Consider the following 21,516-nt stretch of genomic DNA (forward strand, 5'->3'; position numbering starts at 1 on the left):
GAAGGAGACGGCATATTGACCTGGATAATCATGTCATTGTGTCCCAGCAATACACTCTCTGTACACCGACCAACTGGCAGGAAACACATCTACTGGGTGGATGTATGTTCGGATTTGGAGCAGGTTTAGTTTAAATCTGCTTGAAAAGTATTTGACTTCTATCATGGTGTGTTGTCAATATATGGGATGAAAGCCCAAGATGACATCAGTGTTTCCGCTGGCTCTTTACATTGCTAGTCCCAGTGGACTGGCATCTCCAAAAAATACCAGACCCCTACAATTTGTGTCAGTCCCAACTTTGAATACACACCAAAAAAATTATGGTTTTTTTTGGCCAACATCATGTTCAATTCTCAATCTCATTAAAATCAGATCTTAGTTCTCGCTGCCGCTAAACAAATTTTGTCTCAAACACAAGTGAAATATTCCAGGGGAAAAAGAGAAAGTTGTGATTGAAATTTGTGCGAATGAGGTGTAGATCTCTTTGATTTTAATGAGATTGGTTCAATTCTCTGTATGTTGATGGGCACCATATTCAATGATGTTATCCCTGAAATAACTTAGATCTACACCTCATTCGCACAAATTTCAATCACATTTTTCTCTTTTTCCCCTGGAATATTTCACTTGTGTTTGAGACAAAGTTGCTACAAATTGATATTTAACCTCGAAGAAAAGCAAAATGTTATTTCCTTGCTCAAAACATAGACAATGGGACCTTATCCACAGGGTCTGGCAGTCCCATGAATTACCGCACCAAGCCTAATTTTATCGGTAATAATCTGGTCATCACCGGTAAACCAGAACACTGTGACAATGGTCGTAAAAGAGGAGGGGTTACTAAGCCGACAGACCCACATCCAAGGGACATAACTCTGCACAGTGAATTCTGGCAGTAAGGTGTAGAAGTATTGCAAAGACTTACTATATTTGTTTGTCAATGAAATGGTAATGTGGTAGTGGGGAGTTTCAGTGAGTGTTGGATAATGAGAGGATACTCTCACCTGAACTCACAAATGAACCAATTCACCAACGATGTTTATTTAGCTCAAAATATGTTAGGTCATACAGGATGTCAACATTTCTGATTTTTTCATTTGACAATAAATATTACCAGCTTGGATCATAGAGGCTTCACTAGGTAAGTAACATCTAGGTCATCGCAGTATAACACAAAAACAGACAATATATAGACAGTTTATTTACAAGTCCTCCGCCATTTTCACAAGTCATTGTTCACTTTTCAAACCATGTTTCCAATTTTGAACCTGACTCGATATCCCTGCCCGGTGGAGTTGTGTTTTCTAGGGCAGTTGTTCCACCTTCTTGCTGTATGTCATCACTATCATTACTGGCACAACTGTCCGAGTCAGATGGATCATCGCGATTGTCCTTGTCGATGTCTTCATCATTGTCTTCATCATTGTCATCACCATCCCTGCATTTCTCCAGGAAGTCCCCTTTCAGCTTTCCTTGTGCTTGCAGACGGAAGAAGGAACCTGAAACATATGGAACATCATGACATTGCTTCAATGGAAACTGTCAAATTTAAGAAATAACCAGCAATAAATTAAATAATAAGACACTTTGCACAATCTTATGAATGACCTTGACATTTGACATAAATCCCATTGACATCTGCAGTAAGGAATAACATGCATGCATTCAAACACCATGCTTAGTTTTTAATTAAAATACTAAAATATACCCAAATGGCTAACATTCACAAAAAATTGAAACTTGACCTTGAACTTTGTTCGATCTTGACCAGAACTTTTCCAAAGCAGGACGCTACCCTCGAGAACAAATGTAAGTTTGGAAAAAGTGCAATCACAAACTTTTAAGTGACTATTTTACATATTGTGACCTTGATCTTCTCATGTCCAATGTGATTAAAGAATTCCCCAGTGTCATGGTATGATGTCCTCCAATGTCAATAATCTAACTAGAAGCCAAAAAAAGATACCTGGCAATAAACAATATACACACTGAAATGTTGGCATCTGTGGGTCAACACACATGTACATGCTGACCATGCTCCCCACATGTGGAAATTGACATCCATGTGTTTACACCCGTGGAATTCTGTCCTGTGTGTCTACTGAATGTCTAACTACTGGTATGTGATCCTGCAGCAACACTTACGTCTCTGCCTCTCTGTCAGGTACTTGATCTCTTGTTCCAGTCGACTGTCTTCCACTGCCTGCTGCTCTGCAGTCAACCCTGGTCTGGAACACAACGCAGTATCATCAAGGACTTCAAGAGGTCACACACCCATGAAGATCCGGGGTAGAAAAGGTCTTCAGCAACCCATGCTTGCTGTAAAAGGCAACTGTGCTTGTCGTAAGAGGCGACTAACGGGATCGGTTGGTCAGGCTCACTGACTTGGTTGATGCATGTCATCGTATCCCAATTACGTAACAGCACCGGACAACCGTCTCGTATTGTAAATACTCAGAGTCAGATGATGGCTTGTTTTTAAGATAAAGTTGTCTTTTAGCCTATAAGTGAATGAGATGTTTTACAGTTGTTCATGTGATTGGCGAGAAAACTATGAATATTTCTTCAGCGTCTGAAAACCCATAACATGGGGATATATGTTGTATTAATGTCTTTGCAATGGAGTTTTGTTTTTTTCATCAAAAGGTAAGTACAAAGTAAGTTTTTTTCAATATGCTTCAACATGGGGAAAGGGTCAGACACTGCACGCTTGTGACAGTTGTCCTTGTGTCTGGGGGATGGGGGTTGAAATTTATGGCAATACTGCTCCCAGACCTGGTGGGTAGCCGGGTGCGTGGAAGCCCGAAGTGATGCAGGTCTCAGACGTTTACCACTTCGGTGAAACCCACAAGCAAGGGTATGGCGCTGACAAACCTAGAAACATAATCAGAATGAACCGGGATTCGAACCCACAATCAATTTTTCTGGTGTGCCCAAGAGACGCAACTCTGCACAGCGAATCACGGCACCTAAACAACTGGGCAACCCGTGCCCCCAAGAAACAAATGAACTCATGATTCTGAAAACAAGAGTTTCAAATGACATCTGGCGAAGATGACAGGTTCCACAAAGTGATCTCAGCACTATGACTAGCATAGGTCATAGCTACTGTCAAACGATGGCTTTGTGAACCCTGCATAAGGTTTGTGAATGTCATGACACATTAAATAATAACGCCATGAAAGCTTAACTTTGGGTCTTATTTGGTGATGAACACTAATTATTACAGTAATTAGTTAAACTTTATTCTGTGATACTGTCACATGTCCCGTAATAACCTTTTGTCAATATATCAGAATTCTCTGTGGAGAATCACTGACTTGTTACAACCCCTGTGAACTTACTGCTCAACAATGTCCTTCTTCTCTCCACATTTACAGCAGATTTCGCTGGCTTGTCCACAGGGCAAACAGATATTATAGTACGCTTTCTTCACTGTCTTCTCACTGCATTTAATGCTGAATGAAAACAGAAAATACATAAACACACAGTATCTAGTAACAAACAGCAACAAGACAATTGTATATATGACCTCACCCAAACCTGATACTGTGAATTCCTCATAGTCTTGTTATTTGCAGACTTAAGGCGTTTCCATTAGTTGGTATACACACACTAGGACCCATAACCCAAACTGACCACATGACCTGAACATTTCTCACTGACAGACCCTCCTGATTCACATGCAGGAGACACTGTCTCTATGATGTCACACATCGAGACCATTGGCTGAAGAGTCAAATTCCCTGCCAATCTTCCCTCGAACAACATATGTTACAGATTGTTCTGGTCAATATGCCAAGAGGCATAATAAAAGCTTGATTTGGGGTTAATTTCTCCCAAATAACTCAAAATATAAACATTTCCTTTTTACTTTTGCAAAATTTGCCAAAACAAAATAAATTGGTAAATTAGGTACACTGTACTCTACAGGTCACCATGAACATGATGAAATGATAAACGTTTAAAAAAACTCAGTTAAAAACAATATGTTTAGTGAGTGAGTATTATGCCACTTTAGAACAATGTTTCAGTTAAATCACTACATGTCAGCGTACTCCATACCATTTCTTGGGAACGGTGAGTGGCTTGTATTTTCCGTATTTTATTTTCCACTCAATCTTTTCTTTGCAACGTTGACACAAGCTTGGGAGTTCTGTTTGATTGATGGTAGCAATCTTCTTGGATTTGTTATACATGTCATTTCTGAAGACAGATGTATTTGCATGTTTCTGCTTGCGAGATTTGTTCACATTTCCTTTTTGGCTGCTCATATTTATGTTCTACACAGAGTCTGAAATGAGAACAAACATATAAACACAAAACAGATATATCCTAATGTCTTTGAGACGGATAACAATTCATAGCCTGATCCTAGATGAGTTTCAAAAGCTTTAAGATATTTACTGATTTGTATATCAGCAACTATGAAGTATAATATTCTCTGACATAGACCACAAATAGTTTAAAGAAGAGTTTCACACAATATACTGTCTTGCATGTGTAGGAAGCCTCACTACAGACATAAATGGGCTTCCGGCACATGTATTGAAATTTCTTAAATCTTCACTGACATTGTCTGTGGTTAGAAAGCACTAATGTTAGTTTTCTTCAGAAGCATTTGTTACCCCCCTTTTCATTAAGAGTGAACGAGTTGGGTTTACAAAGGGTTTGAGCAGCTGACAAAGAGTTGAAATTAACCAGGGTGTATCAGGGTTTCCCACCCACACTCAAAAGATCCTAGAATGCCAAAGGGACACATCTCTGTGGCCTCTCATTAATGACATTTGGAATTTATGACTGCTGGCTTAAAACCACATGATCATGATGACAACAAAAACAATTTGATTGTTATTCTGTAGGGCAAATATTGAACTTGTAGGACAGATATTAAATTTGCCAATCAAAACAAAATTGGATCTTTTACTCTGATTCCATGCATTTCTCTGCCAAGATCGGACAAACCTGGCGGGAGGTCATGTCGGATGAGCCCTGAGCAACCGCACGATCAAAAGAACAATGCATGGATTCTTGAGCCAAACAGATGACACCTTTAATAACTACTTTGCTTAATTTCTTTATTACCTCCATTCAGTAATCTGACTGGGGAATTTCTTTGGTTGCGACAGAGACCATTTACCGATCCGATCAGATTACCATAGACCATATCGGTATATATGGTCGTTGGCTGCGATCAGATTACCAAAGACCATATCAGTATATGGTCTCTGTCGCAACCAAAGACCATATATACCGATATGGTCTATGGTAATCTGATCGCAGCAAACGACCATATAAACCAATATGGTCTCTGGTAGTCTGATCGCAACCAAAGACCATATATACTGATATGGTCTATGGTAATCTGATCGGATCGGTAAATGGTCTCTGTCGCAACCAAAGAAATTCCCCAAACAAAAGTTTCCTTCAACATGTTCACCCTTGTACCTGAGTTTGACATGGCTATTAGGATATTCTGTGACCAGTGCAAAAATCTAGAATGACCAGTTGTGATCGCAGGTGATACATGTATGATCCTAATATATACATATTTATTAAACATCCTTATTTACTTAAATTGAATGACTAGCCCGCTATTTTATTTTATTTTGAATTGTACGTTGGTAGAAAATAACAAAAAAAATATTCGGAACTTACCTAATAGATCCCACCACCGAAATATTGAATGTTAGATATTATGTTATATGTTATGTAGACGTTGAATAGCCAAAATTAGTAAAATGTATTGCGCGACAACGTGTACACTTATCAAAATAAACATCAACACAAACGAGCACTTGCAACATGTGGTGAAACGTAAAAGAGACAACCGGAAGTAGGATTGGAAACGGATGTGGTGTACAGTAGAGGTACGGAGACAAGTGTAAATACTAACATGTCGTCGGTAGCGATTCCATCATTTTTATAACCCAATACATATTTTTAGTTTTGTCATACAGTGATAATAAACAAAAAATATTTGATGTAATTTGACCGATCCTACAATCTTTCCGGAAGACGATTTTGTGCATGACGTCACCAGAAGGAGTCGTAAATGTTTTCCGACAGAACAAACAATATTGTCTAATGTTTTCGATAGAGAAGTCAGGACAAGCACATATCTACATGGTTGAAACTATCAGGGTTGTGTAGAACATTTCATTTGAGCCTACCTCCCTTCTTCACTCTCAGTTTCCCGCGATTCTTCCATCATGAACGGCTTGTCTCTCAGTGAGCTTTGTTGTCTTTTCTGTTGTCCGCCATGTCCATCCCGAATTGCAGCTAAACTGGCATTCCTTCCTCCGGAGCCGACTTATTCCTTGGTTTCCGACGAAGCAGGGTCCAGGTACAGCCTACACCTCAAAGATCGGGCGGAATGGCAGTATACCCAGAGAGAACTAGACTGCATTGAAGTCTTTATGACACGAACCGCAAGAGGAAACCAAATCTCCTGTATGTTTGCTAGATGTTCCCCAAACGCACGCTTCACCATTCTGTTCAGCCATGGAAATGCTGTTGATCTTGGACAGATGAGTAGCTTTTATATTGGACTTGGCTCAAGAATCAATTGCAATATATTCAGCTTTGACTATTCTGGCTATGGTGTGAGCTCAGGAAAACCTTCAGAAAAAAATCTCTATGCAGACATAGATGCAGCCTGGCAGGCACTGCGGACAAGATATGGAATAAATCCCCAGAATGTCATCCTATATGGCCAGAGTATAGGAACTGTACCAACAGTCGACCTAGCTTCCAGATATGAAGTCGGTGCTGTCGTCCTTCACTCACCCCTGATGTCTGGAATGAGGGTTGCTTTCCCCGAAACCAAGAGAACCTGGTTCTTTGATGCCTTCCCCAGGTGTGCTTTATGTTCATATTATGTGAAGTCCATAAATTTTATCTAATCATTTAACGTCTGAAGACCCGGGTTAGAATGGGTCTTCAGCAACCCATGCTTGTTGTAAGAGACGACTATGCTTGTTGTAAGAGGACTAACAGGATTGTCATCCTATCCCAACTGTGTAGATGGATGTTCATGATGTCAATCATTGGATTATCAGGTCCGGACTTGATTATTTACAGACCGCCTTCACATAGCTGCAATATTGCTGTGTGCGGTGTTAAACAACAAACAAATGTAATTAGTTGTTTCATTGATGATCTGTTACAAAATGAATCATAACATGTTATCATGGTCATGTCATTTTTGAAAATAAGTCTTATCAAGTCAACACAATTATTAATGTTTATTATTGACAATTTTTAAGTGTAAAAACCTCACCTGTCACTCTGTTTGAGCTGGCTGTTTGAGTTGACATAAGACAGCATTTAACAGTTGAGTTAAGTCCTTATTTTCACAAGAGAAATACAGTTAGTATATCCTTTTGTAGGTTTTTCATATTTTGATTACAACATGTTTGAGTTGTTTTATCATTGTTCAAAACATTTGACAAATCGTTCCTTACCTATCCTGCCTATGGCAGTTTTGATTCCATGCCAAATGCATGTCTTCTACATATTGCAAAGAAAGCAAAAAATTATATGAAAAGGTTAAGTTAAAGCTTCCCTTTATTCAAAATAAACCAAAATTTTAAAGGTTGCTCATAGATAATTTCATCCTATTTCCGAAATGGAAACAAAAAGGGTAACTCATCTTTATGAATGTGACCTTTTAGGCTCAGGCATTCTCCCCCCATTTCTCCTGCCCCTTTTCTTAAGCCCTTGTTTTTTCTGTTTATGGTTGTTGTGTACTCTGACATGATCCAGGGAGAATTTTTAGAAGTCTTTAGATAAATATTCCATGAATATCATAGAAATCATTTATGAAAATTTTGAACATTACTTTTACGGTATTTGCAAATATTCTATTGAATAAATTTGTTTGGGAAAAAATCATTGGTTAATACCATCATGACCACAGAATGTATAACATGATCTGGTAAAACTTTTGCCCTGCCTCAAATTTAAAAAGAATCAATACCTCAGGGCTAGAAGTATTAAAAATGATTTATGTAATAGTACTAATACTTAGATATGATGTGGAACAACCAAGAGTTGCAAATATGTATGTTTAGGGTTAGGATCAACAGCATTAGAAATTGGCACTACTCCTAATACTCCTATAGTCCTTGCCAAACTGTCCAAAAGTATCATAAGAACTTGTAGAAATTTGCACTGAAGAAGGTTTTTGCTATATATTATCATTATAAACATGATAAAGACTAGTGGACTTAAACAGTTAGTTTCTATTGCTGATCTACATTTGAAGCAGGAGTTGCAGGCATTTTCCTCCATGATCTTTCTTGATGCAATTGATGTTAACTCAGTTAACTGCTGGAATAAAGGTCAAGGAGCAAATACCTCTGTGTGCATACCATGGTAAAATGGGTGGTTCAAACTGTCTACACCTATGTCACTGTGAGCTGAATCAAATTCAGTAATCATGAAAATAGCAGCTGGTTATTCTCATAACTTGGTGCTACTCTGTCATGTCCATATCAAATGTGCAATATTGATTTCATCTCTTGCATATTGGCTATACAATACAAGTCTTGAGACTAATCCCAATATGTTACTTTTTGGTGTCTATTCATTCCATTTTCTATTTTTGCACATGAAAATATTTCAAACTCACTCCCTATTTGAGAACATGCTGAAGGATATAATTACAAGTAATTCGTCACCAGCCTTGGCCATTAATCACGTTAATCATGCTAATTACCTTGACATAGCTCAGAGCCAATGCAAGGAGAACCATGAGCTTTAGTTGTTTTCAATGTTTATCAATGAGATCAGGTACTTTAATGTATGATTGTGTGGCAGGTACCGATATCAATTACAATACCTTTACCTCACAGATGTTTCTTGCATGCATAACATGTGGTAACTTGTTAATGCATAAATTATCACATGAAAGGTAGATTTGTGAATTATGCTTGGAATTTGACCAACTTTGTTTACTTTTACATACAATATATCTGACTTTAGTTTCCTCAAAGTGAACATCAGTTATGAATTTTAAATGCCTTCAAACAGTAGAAAGTGATATTACTTGAAACTCATGAATCAGATCAGTAGTAGATGAATACCCACAGTGATATGCTAATATTGCTAAAATGGTGTAAAATTATACTCGCTCACTCCCTAAATCTCAAACTGACTTGATGTGGATCCTTGGTTTGTCAGCACCATATCCGTGGTCATGTTTTTCACCATGTGGTAAAGTGTCTACCTGCTGTATTTATTGTGTGATCTAACTGAAATATGCTTCATCATGTTCAAAGAGGTTTTCAGCACAACTCACTAACTCGCTTTGGACAGTGTCACTATAAGTGGTTTGGTTTTGGGTAAGGGTTGGGGTTGTTTGTTGTTTAATGCCTCACTCAGCAAAATAAGTGGTTAGTAACCAGTTTATCTGCATTATTTCAGGGGAAACCAAACTGTTAACATCAGCCAAGTCCCAACACATTCCTTTCTGATGATGATGTAGGCTTGGTTGTCATGGTTATGTGTCACATGGTATGAGAAATATGTGTATGGAGTACTTTAATATTTCATTTATGAAGGAACAAGACCCAGTCCTCTTTCAGATTTATTTGATGATGCTAGGTGGAAACAAATTCTTAAATGTTGCATAAGACGAGAGGGAAATCCCCTTGACTATGTTCAGAATGGTGACGCACATGTTCAGAACAAACTCAATAGTTTTATTAACAAATGGGTAATCTGTGCTTTATGGAAATATTCAAAAAGCTAGAATCAGCAATTAACAGAATTAATATGATTATATCCAGTCACGGTCATAACTCTGTTGATGCATCTGTCTTTTGCATAGTTCAATATGTTCAAGGTCATGGCAGTTATTGGATCCTACATTGGGTTTTTATTAGAATTGAGTATCGCTTGGTATCTTGCAATACGATTTGTATCACGATACAGATTGGCGATACTACAGGTATCACAATACACCACTTCAAATAGTAAGAAATGATGAAATCATTGAAATACAGGTCTAAAACCTCTTTCTTCATACATTTATTTATTTATTTTATGGTTATCTCAAAATCTTTAAGTTTAACAATGAAAACCACAAGAGAAAAAAAAAAGTTTTTAATTATGGGATGGTTATTAAATGTACACTAATAGTTGGTGTGTCCTCAGTCACCATGTCCTTGTGTTCTGCCGTTCTTACAGGTGAAGCTATGCTACTTCTGTCATTAACGAATAGGTAACTCTATTAGATCCTGTTCTATTTATAGCTTATTGCAATTTCACAAAATGACGATTCAAGTATTGTTTTCATAAGTATCAATGATATCGTATGTATCAGTGAATCGTTACAGCCTTAGTTTTTTATCATGTGTTCATGATCTAAGCCATCTGTATCATCAGCCTGGTAGTCTAGTGGTTAAATGTGTGAAGCCTATCCTCTGTGTGCCCTGTCATATTGCTGACATTGCTGCAAGTGGTGATGAAGTCTCCACACTACTTTCCTGATGCATACATAAATCAGGAAATCTCTCTCTGGTCCACAGATAATTTCAGTGTGCAGCATTACTGGAGTTTGAAGTCTTGGGACTTTCATACAAATAACCGTGTCTAGCCCAACGGTGTCATAATGGATATTGTCATGTCAGTGTAGCATTTTCATCCTTATCAGACAAAAAAAGCAGTAATGGAATTTTGGCTCATCACCATTTTTTCTGTTTCAGCATTGACAAAGTTCCTAAAATCACATCCCCTGTGCTGGTGATTCATGGGACGGAAGATGAAGTGATAGACTTTTCTCATGGACTTGCAATTTATGAGCGATGTCCTCGTACAGTAGAACCACTGTGGGTAGAGGGCGCTGGACACAATGATGTGGAACTTTATGGACAGTATTTAGAGCGCTTAAAACAGTTCATCAACGTAGAGCTGGCTATCAATTGACTAGAGGAGGGCATTGAGGGAGCAACGGAAACTGAGAATGATGTGGAGACACCCAACGAAGAACCTGAGGCAGTCTCAACCTCTCAGACTCAACACACACCCGAAGAGGTGGAGTTGAAGAACAACTCTGCTGTTGAACGGGTTGTCTGACAATACAGGGACTTAGGGACACAGTCCTGTCCATGACAGGTTCTCTCATCTACATGGGTTGCACTCCAAGCATCCACGTATCATGGCTACAGTGAGTGATCTGACTCAGGAGGCTGCCGTTTTTCACTTCATTGGAACTGTCGACTACAGTGGTGTTTTGTCTAATACACAAGGATAACTTTCCTAGTAAATGTTTGAATCCTTTCAACTTCAGGCTGTTTGTAAATTCTTGAGATTACTATCAACTGCAGCAGTTCTTGATGTCATTTGAGAAATTACCTATGTTAAATGTCAGTTTTTGTGTTTAAATGTTCAAAATTTCTGGATACTACTGGAGTGCTCTGGGACTTTGGAATCTGTAAAGTTTCGAAATTCTGTTTGATGTTGAGAGTTTTTGGGGGATCCGAGTTATGTGAACGTTTCTACCACCACAATCCACATACACAACTGGATTTACCACCCTCCCCTTGTGTACCATGGACTTCCCTATCAGTTTCCCCCTCTTTGCCCACAGGAAGAATACAGTCGAGATGATTGTATAGTAATAGCAAATGGTTCATTTGCTTGTGTACAGTCTGTAATATATATATAATGTTGTGATCACTGTTATGTATGTGAGCAGATATGCCAAAACTTAAAATGGTGAAATATAATTTTTCATCTCTCTTTTGTTGAAACATTTAACTATTAATGGTCTTTGCGGGATCACACTAGCCTGAGGAGGGCTAGCATGTCATCAATATGTTTGTTAGGATATATACTTTTTAGAGGATGATTTGTATGTGGTTATTGTAAGAAGTTATTGATAATGTCATATGTTTGGTTTTCAGTTCAGGTTAATTTTTAAGTGGCATAGTATATATATATATAAGGTTTTTGTATGTACCTAAAGTTAGCCTAAAACTCTTTGTTCATTATTGATGCCTTCATCACACATGCTGAGTCCCCAATGTCAGGCTAGGAACTTCTTTAATTATATGAAACTATTCCACTAGCACACACTGCTGAATGATGAATAATCACTCATATCTGTATAAGGACCAACAATTATATACATGATGTATGACCAGTGTTATCAAAAGGGCTGCTAGAACTTTTTGTGTGTATTATTCAAATGGCTGAACCACAAGCTCACCTTACAATATACTTCTGTCATAGCTCATGTAGACTGTATTTCATGCCCTTCAATCTACCGAAATACTGTGGTTTACAGACTATTTAGCATTGAACTTTCTTACAAAATAGGTTTCGTTTATTTCAATTTTAATTTCCGATTTTATGTAGGAGTTGAGGACATTGTCTCAGCTGATAAAATCATATGAGCATGAGTCGCTAGCTTCCTTTTATGTAATCACTGCTTTAGCATGTTCAATATCACACCTATGTATCGCAGTGCTTCAAATGTGTAGAAAATGTTTCATGATAATGAGTCATGATAAGGGAATAGAATCAGTATTTCCGTATTTATCACTGTCAACATGGTTAAGGACAAAAATATTTTAGGTGCCAATTTCTCATAAGCTAGGGTTCATGAATATGTTGTATGGCCATATAGACAATGTACAAATAATACAACTTGTAGGATAGTGCATATGACAGATGGAAAGAGTATTCAAACCTCCATTACCTTGAGGTGAAGGATGTAAGAATGATGATGATGAAAGGTCAAGATGATCATGATGGTTCAACAGCAGGCTGTTCAATGTCGGCCAACATGGACTAGCTTGTAAAGTTGCCCCCCTTCCCTATGTCATCAGTTGATCTGTTGAACAAGTGGTGGAGTGGTTTTAATCATGCTAATACTGTTCATTGTGCATTTGTTTTCCTTCACCATCTTCACAAAAGTATCATGGTTATGAAATCATTTTGGGATTATTGATAAGCAAGGCAATATTAGGTGAATTTTAGGAAGTAGAATTTGTTTCATGGAATTATCAGATAGAGCGTCAGTTGTTTATGAAGATATCTGTCAGCAAATATGTTGTATTTTATGGGTTGGTAATTAGTTGTCACATTAAATATGAATATTCAAGGGCAAGTCAGAGAAGAACTTGCAATTTGAGGTCTCTTCCCTATGAAAGTTTGACCAGCAGTGCACTGTACCATGACGCCTAACCCTAACAGTAGCTGACTCTACTGGGACATGACAGGTACACCCAGTGAACAACCGGAGGAAACTTATGTTATATATCTGAACAAAATACCGCCAACTCTGTACTTACCTATGTTTATGAAATACTGTTTTGTTTTATATAACATTTATATGTCTTCGCAATCTGTGTTATTATTGTCATCTATCTAGCATGTCTGTAGTATTTTAATTCCAACTTTGCCTGTCTTTATTTCACTTGACCAAGGAGTGATGGTATTACGATACTGCCTTTATGGTGATGGTCAGCACAGGGACTAATATCATCAGCAGCACACCAGGGAAACTTGATTGGGGAAACTCAGTAACTCAGCATTTGTGACCCACCAGGAGAAAAGGGACCTTATGGGTGCTAGGATACAATTGTGCTGTGACTTCATTAAGAAAGACATTTGATGTCAACTTCCTTCTGTAAAAATAGCCTTGTTTGTGGACAGTAAAAAATATCATTTTTTTCTCTTATTAGTTCGTAGTTTTTTTCAAAACATTTCTGCATATATATCTACTTTTAACTAATCAGACATTACATCTAAGATTCAGTTATTACATTAACGGTCATGAGTCTGAAAATGGGACTTGTGCCAATGTTTAGTGACATGTATCTCTGTGATAAATATTGAAGAATTGAAGCTTATCAATTGTATTCTCTTGGTCCTAAAATACAGTAGTTATAATAAGTAAAAATAATAAGTCAAATGCGATTTTTCACCCATAAGGTCCCTTATCTCATGGTTGGTCACATATGTGAATAGGTAGGACTGTGTGGACAAGATGCATGTTCTGAAATCATGTTACCAGTCATCTGCAGCACCACAGTTTCAATTCCCAGATTTGGCCAGAATATGATCCCTGTTATTAAGATAATTGCATAACTTGATCCGTTTGATCCCGTCAGACCCATTTATGCTTAAATGGGCTGATATGTCAAAACATGAACATGATGTTTCCGAACCTGCACTGTTCAGTAGTCTGTTCGGCTCTAAATAAGTTAAGGAACACCCATTTTTTTCCATTTTTACTATAGTTAACCTGTCATATGAAAAAAGGGTGTACTTTAAATTCTTTTGACACCGTTAGAAATCGTCACTAGCCCTTTTGTCTTTGCCAAACTCCCTGATAGTTTAGGTATCATAAGGACTAGTAGAGATTTGCCCTTTTTAAAGGTTTTACTATATGTTATCATTACAGCTGTAGAAATTAACATTGTAGTCCGCTGGTCCTTATAATGATACCATATAGCTAAACCCTTATAAATGACAAATTCCTTCTAGTCTTTATGATACCTTAACAATTGGGCAGCTTGGCAAGGGCTACAGGACTAATGCCAATTTTTAATGCTACATTATAAGGACTAGTGGACTAAAAGTTGGTTTCTATCACTGTTTGTGTTATATATATTGGGCTGGGTTGTGGGCACAGAGTAGCCTTAAGATTGGGATTGCTGTTGGTTTGTGGAGATGACGGCACACTGGGTCCACCGGCGCAGTAGGAGTAACTGTGCTGACCTCCCCTGAGTCTCTGTAATGATGACTGTCCTGGTTGATACTACCATGTCCACAGTGCTTTTGACTGATGTGATACATCTCTGAAATAAAACTCTTTGAAACGTGTATATACAATGAAACCACATGACTTTGAGAGCTGTTCATATAGATGTGCATGTGTGATGATGATAGAGAGTTTAGTTTCAGGAACTGTTTTCTAGAGAGTGCTATTCACTAGTGCTGTTCACCATTCACCTTATCCAGGGATAGTCGTCACAATGATATTTACTTTTCAGACTTCAGATTTCAATAGCTTTACCATCATATAGTAAATTAATATTTCCCTAAGAAAATAGTATTTTTCGATATATGTGCTTGAAGTATGTATGTGTAAGTATTACTTGAAACGATTTGCCTGTTATGACAAAGTTTGGCTTTAATTGGTTTAAATTTGACATTTATGAATTTGAAATTGATGCAAAACTGTCAAGGCCCAAAGAATGGCAGTGTTGTTATCTTATAAGTAAACATGTGGAGGCTATAGACATGTAATATTATACATGCTTAGGCACAGATAATGTACTCCACAAGTATTCCATTGAATTTGTGTAAATACCTCCACCCGCTAGTTGACTAAGTGAATACATCAAGCAGTGAAATCCACTGAAAAATGTACGGCTTCGTTCAATGCCGGGACGTATGATGATATGGTGCATCAAACCTTGCTACCCATTGTGAACGTTTTGGTCTGAGTGTTGAAAGCAACAATCTTTTACCATGAAATGAATCTCTGCAGACACTTATGTTGGTCTGCCAGTTACTAGGTGTTCTAGTCCTTTATCAGTGTTTTGCATTTGGGCCACTAGAAAAGTCTCAAAGTTCAACCCATGTGCTGAAGTACTCTTCAGCAATGTTTAAATTATGAAAACACTCTCTGAAAAACTGAAATATTTCTATCTTTTCATTGGTTACATAGTTGCTCATTTATAATAACTGGCAGATTGTGTTTAATTTCTATTTACACAAGCTGGATTTTCTTTTAGAAAATACATGAATTTTAGTTATTTTTTTATGTCTCTTGGGAAGTACTGGTTTATTTTGAAATATGTGGTTTCATATTTACCACTTGTGTTCACTACAACATGCTTAGCAATCAATTGTTTGCCTTCATTCAGAAAACATATCCATGGCATAACTTCACTTGTCTTGAGGTCGATGAAATGGGAATAGTAGACACTCAATCACATCACCACATTGACATGAATATCAGGCACACTTTGAATCATCGCAACTTAATGTTTATGATCAGTAGAATAACATTTGTAGATATAGGATGTCCGTGACAATTCATGTACATATCAATGCTCCTTACGTCTCAGATTTATAAATGTACTTAATAATTGATTGAACTATAATAGAATATTCTGGTATTATTCTTGTGTGAAAGATATTGAGATTTTAAAACACCTTTTTTTTAAAAAATATGATTATGTTTACCAAAACTTACTATTTCAGTACTTAGGATTTACATTCTTTCCTTCCAAGTCAGCAATAATAGTAATTTATTAGCCATCTCTCAGACATGCGGTATGTATAAATTATGCTGTACAAATGTTTGCAACTCTGTAACGATGGTAACATGTATATTGTGTCCCTGCCTTATGTATTGTGAAGATCGTGTAAGATAATCTGTATTCAACACTGAGGTGTGGGGTATTATTTTTGTCCTTAACCCTATACACATTGTGGTATCGAATCACAGAAAACAATGTCACTACATATTATTAAACAGCCTTTATTCTTCACTAGTGGTCAACATGTCTTATCTTACTCCTTTGATGGTTGTCTGCCCTTTTCTTTTCTTGAAATTGTGCTTCTGATTCCGTTGAACCTGTACCTGCATTGTCATCCTGGATCCTCAATGGCGTTGTGCCAGTGAATGCAGATATGGGATAATAACTTAACCAAAAAAATGGCCTCAAGCTGGCAATATTAAAGGTGCAAGATCAAGGCTCTGTTATACATATTGTCTTCTATTGCCCTTTGGCATTTTCTGATTTGTCTAAACATGCAGGCTGTGTGCTGAAGCTTCATTTGATGGGTAATTTAGCGTTTGTAAAGATTGTCGGCAGTCTTTTTGCAGATTGTTTTTATAATAATCAAATGGATCTATCAACGCTGATACTCATTGCCAGTTCCTTTATTCCTGGATACCTTTACACAGCGTGAAGTAATAAACATCATATTCTACTCAATAGAAGGTAAGGAACACCCAATAGTTAATCTGTCATTGCACCACACAGCCTTCCAAATGTGGGTGTTCCTTTATTTGTCTTGAGTAGTATATTTTGTTCAAAACAACTCCCAATTTTGCATCTTTAATATGACAAGTTGACGTCACAGTCCACTACAGTGAAGGGTTATATAGGACAGTTTAATTTGATAGATCCATTACTTAGCAACACTTAATTAAATATGAGACAATTATGTTTCAGGCAATAGGCAAATTCTTAGACTGGTCACTAGTGTGGGCCTGACTTTTGTCAGCAGTTGCCTGTGCAGTAGACTTAATGCAATACTTAACTGGTACCAGCTGACTGGAACATACAGGTAATTGCACTATCAATGGAGAATAATTCCATGCAAAGTTTCGAAGGATAAATAGCCCACACCACTACACTCAACACCAAGGTGAATGTTAATTATGCTAATGAGATGGTAATTTAGGATGACATATGCTGTGATTGGATGACTCCTACAGTGACACTACATGCATTAACAGGCGAAGACCATTTAATATACATGAGTAATACTGACATCTGGATATGACCAACATTTCAAACACTGATGCTAGGCTAAAGCAGCCAAGGGACTTAATGCAAGGCCCATGTCAGGAGCTGTGTAGTGCGGCCATTGTTGCCAGTTGTCAACACAAGCTATGCTAGTGGTTGTATATCTTCAGGGAAGTCTGTTCCATTATTGATTGTGTCTAAAGTTAATGGAATTACATTAATTATATGTAGTTAGGCCAGGATTACTTAAGTCAACCCTATCAGTGTTTTGTGTGCTGGAGGTGAAAATGTTACTCTACAGATTAATGGCCACCATACACCACAGGAACCAACTAATAGACCAGATTTGTTCTAATTAGATTTGTGTTTGTGAAGTCTAAATCATGATGTACATAGAATCTCATTCTGGAATGGGTAATGTGATTTCAATACAATGAATTGAATACTTATTCAATGAATAGGAAATCTATGATTTTTAATATTTCACGCTGACCTTATTTCAAATTATTTGAAAGTGTTCTAATAGTGTTATTCAATCTCAGTTACCACTGTGATAAGTGGAATAAGATCAGTTATATACAAGTCCAGGGGATCTAGATTGTGTGTTTCTGTGGCTTACATTTAAAAAAAAACTAAAGTGGGTGTTTGATCACTGAGTATTGATTTGAATGTTATGACAACTGGGGGGCACGGGTGGCCCACCTGTGATTGTAGGTTCGAATCCTGGTTCGCCCCGATTATGTTTCAAGGTTTGTCAGCACCATACCCCTGCTTGTGGGTTTCACCGAAGTGGTAAACGTCTAAGACATGCATCATTTCGGGCTTTCCTCCCACATTATGCTGACACCTGGTGATATAACTGGAATACTGTTAATAGCTGCGTTAAACCCAACTCACTCACTTTGAAAAATGTGAAGGAAACATGACAACTGTGAAGGAAAACAATAGAGGTGTGGTGCAAGAGTTTGTCACCCCCTTTGTGTGGCTACTTGTCGCTGTGCTGCTATGTTTTCAATTCTCTGCCCAGTTAGACACTGTGGAAAGCCATGATATAGCTGAAATACTGCTGACTCAAAACATCTCTTTCAAGCTTCTCTGAGATTCTAGAAATACCGGCAAAGCTCAATGAATTTGAAATTCACTCATTTGTACTTGTAGCGTATGTGTCATCAATTCAATATGATATGGGCTAAAATCAGGCTGATGATGTCTGAAAGTGTCCTTTGAACATGTTGTAAATACGGAGATGATTTTCGACTGCATCTTTCCGAGTAGCAGTAATTAGGTTTGATAGGGCAGTGACCTGACATTATAATGTAGGGTTAATTAATGACTCACTAATTGAGGCACTTTAGGACTAACGACTTGAGGAGACCAACTGGGTAACTGAATGCCTGCACTAATTGCTGCATTAAAGCACAAACGCCAGTCAAGTCAAGCTTCCCATATACAGGAATAGTAATATGCTGCTTCTAGCTGTCTTATTTCCCAAACAAGCTTTTTATTTTGGCTTTGGTGTCCCTAGGATATTTGTTGAATATTTTTTGTTATGAATGATGGCAAAATACAATTATTTATTCCCTTAATGTCCTACTTCAGAAGTTGGTCTTATTGCAGTGATGCTTCTTGGTCTATCACTGAACTTGTAGATTGCTATTGTACTGATGTAATGGAAGGGATGATCAGATATTGATTCTCAGTCACTCTGGTGAATCTTACCAGGATATGATATGGCTAGGATAAAGTTTGAAGGGCAGAAACCTAACTCACTCAATCACACTTGAATACTGAAACAGGCTATGGCTATATCGTAGTTAGGCAATATCTAGAGAGATGGCCATTCTATAGGGTGTTCTGTAACACCTCCACAAGGCTCCTCTCCCCCCACACACTAAATGTCACAACTATTCCTGTCTCAGGCATGGGGGTTGTCTGGGTTCCATATACTACCTACTTCTTCTAATGTCCAGTTGTAGCACTTATGTCATCTTCACTCACCAAATTTTGGAACATATTTTTGCTAAATAAAAACGTAGTGAACTACACAGTCTGGTTTGTGTTTTCTTTTATGGTCCCTGGAACATTGTCTCTAATGGGGTGGTCAGGTAGCCTGGTGGTTAAAAAGCCTTCGCTCCTAAGCCTGGAAGACCTGGTTCGATTCCCAACAGGGGGCCAATGTGTGATGCCCATTTCTGGTGTGATATTGCTGGAATATTGGTAAAAGCGGCATAAAACCATACTCACTCACTCACTTATGTCTAAAGTAGTAATTTCTGGTGTCCCCCACTGTGATATTGCTGGAATATTGGTAAAATCGGCATAAAACCAAACTCTCTCACTCTCTAAAGTAGTATTTCATTTGAAAAGTATGTTTTGATACAACATTTGGGTCTATCTGGCAATTCCATGTCAACCGTTTGATGCTATTTTTATCATGCACTTAGGTAACAATGTTCGAAAACAATCTGTAGGGATATGGCTGGGTAAAACGCACTCATTGTCCCCGGAGGTTCACTTGTTAGATAGTGCAAGTAAACCGGGCCAGCCCACCAGGGAAGGTGCAGCGTTCATAATGTGTTCTGTCAAATTGATGACATGTTGAAGGATATTGAGCAAAGCTTCGTTTGTTTGGTTGGATGTTGTTTAACGCCACACTATATACCAGCAATATGACAGACGGTCTGTAAATAATCGAGTCTGGACCAGACAATCCAATCCATCTGACCACCCGATTCATTTTCTCGCCTTCTTACGACAAGCATTGGATGCTGGGGACCCAAATCCCCACGGGTCTTGGTCACAGCTCAAGTGGGATGTTCCTTACAGAAATGTTTGACTGGTTGATTATGAAAGCACCAGGATAAAGTTGGAGTTGAGATTTCTTCTGTTCCACTGTTGCTAAAAAGCGGCGTAAAACCATACTCACTCACTGTCACGTTATAACATGTTTTACGGGTGTCTCAGTCATTTTGCCGTGCAGAGTTGCATCCCTTAGGCGTAACAGAAACTAATGATGGCGGGTTCGAATCCCAGATTCGCCCTGTTTATGTCTCTAGGTTTATCAATACCATACCCGTGCTCGTGGGTTCCACGAAATTTGTAGAAGACCTTTCCTCCCAAATCAAGCTGACACGCTGTGATGTAACATCCACATGCTCACTCATCCATTTGTTCACACGTACACACACTACAATGTAAATAGCTTCAGTTGCCGCAGGTCTCCGTATAGTGTATGTCTCCCGCCATTGCACAGACAAAGCCGTACTCTTGGGAACATGTCCCGTCGTCACTGCCGCTGCTAACATCGCCGTCGGCGGATCCACTAAAGTCGACGTTATGACATGCAGACGTCTCCTACGAGAGCCCAACGACTCGACGATAATTAACATCGATTGGTTAAACCCTTCCTCCAACGAGAGTCGGGGTCAGTTTTCATTGTGTAATATTTAGCCAAATTACCACCGCCTCCCTGCGTAATTCGACACACGGAATTAGGTGCCCTGTAACCGCTGGTTGAAGTGGAGAGGTCAAATTCAAATGGTTATACATGTGCTGCTTTTTATTTGAAGCCACGAAGGGGTAAAACTGATTTAAAGTCAGAGATTTGTAAGAGAAGTATTATGTAGTTTGGAAAATGACGTTTTCGTCCAAGAACGCCTTGAAATTAACCAATGTTTCTTCATAAGGCACATTTTACGAAGACAGGACGACAAAGGACCTTGAGAAGTTACGAGTGGGTTATTCCCACCCCCATTTTAAGCAGAGAACCGTATCGATTTTATAGTTTAACACCGTATATTTTACCAATTATCTCCAATCTCTAAACCCAAGTCCGCGGACTCGTTAATCAACCGGTTTCCAGATACAGGCAAATATATAATGGCACACATTATATTGACGGCAGTTCCCAAACCGCGTACGGCAAAGTGCACTTGTAACAAAAGACTGACTCAAACATTACGTGGGGGGACTAACATGAACGACGGGCACCTGCTACATGGAGGAACGT

General features: G+C 38.2%; 2 protein-coding genes across 2 annotated transcripts; one reads left to right on the top strand and one right to left on the bottom strand.

Annotated features, from left to right (window-relative positions):
• Positions 1-1,184: 1,184 nt before the first annotated feature.
• On the bottom strand, positions 1,185-5,850 carry LOC124122053 (uncharacterized protein C9orf85 homolog). Its single transcript, XM_046485217.2, has 5 exons — positions 5,659-5,850; positions 4,066-4,294; positions 3,345-3,458; positions 2,146-2,228; positions 1,185-1,499 (listed from the first exon to the last, which is right to left on the bottom strand). The coding sequence occupies exons 2-5, from the start codon at positions 4,272-4,274 to the stop codon at positions 1,237-1,239; spliced, it is 669 nt and encodes a 222-aa protein (XP_046341173.1). The 5' UTR covers positions 4,275-4,294; positions 5,659-5,850; the 3' UTR covers positions 1,185-1,236.
• A 171-nt stretch (positions 5,851-6,021) lies between these two features.
• Positions 6,022-19,552, top strand: LOC124122050 (alpha/beta hydrolase domain-containing protein 17B-like). The gene is made up of 2 exons (XM_046485213.2): positions 6,022-6,859; positions 10,713-19,552. Exons 1-2 carry the CDS (start codon positions 6,213-6,215, stop codon positions 10,930-10,932), a joined length of 867 nt encoding a protein of 288 aa, XP_046341169.1. The 5' UTR covers positions 6,022-6,212; the 3' UTR covers positions 10,933-19,552.
• Positions 19,553-21,516: the final 1,964 nt, after the last annotated feature.

This window comes from Haliotis rufescens, unplaced genomic scaffold (genome assembly GCF_023055435.1).
Source record: "Haliotis rufescens isolate VD_foot unplaced genomic scaffold, xgHalRufe1.0.p SCAF_1, whole genome shotgun sequence".
Classification (NCBI taxonomy): Eukaryota; Metazoa; Mollusca; class Gastropoda; order Lepetellida; family Haliotidae; genus Haliotis; species Haliotis rufescens.

What these genes read in the sequence shown, in the direction of transcription:
- LOC124122053 (XM_046485217.2), bottom strand. Translation starts at nt 4,274, where the DNA reads ATGAGCAGCCAAAAAGGAAATGTGAACAAATCTCGCAAGCAGAAACAT. An exon ending in CTCACCGTTCCCAAGAAATG is followed by an intron (nt 3,459 to 4,065) that starts GTATGGAGTACG and finishes GTTTTCATTCAG; the next exon opens with CATTAAATGCAGTGAGAAGA. An exon ending in CCTGACAGAGAGGCAGAGAC is followed by an intron (nt 1,500 to 2,145) that starts GTAAGTGTTGCT and finishes CATATGTTTCAG; the next exon opens with GTTCCTTCTTCCGTCTGCAA.
- LOC124122050 (XM_046485213.2), top strand. Translation starts at nt 6,213, where the DNA reads ATGAACGGCTTGTCTCTCAGTGAGCTTTGTTGTCTTTTCTGTTGTCCG. An exon ending in TTCTTTGATGCCTTCCCCAG is followed by an intron (nt 6,860 to 10,712) that starts GTGTGCTTTATG and finishes TTTCTGTTTCAG; the next exon opens with CATTGACAAAGTTCCTAAAA.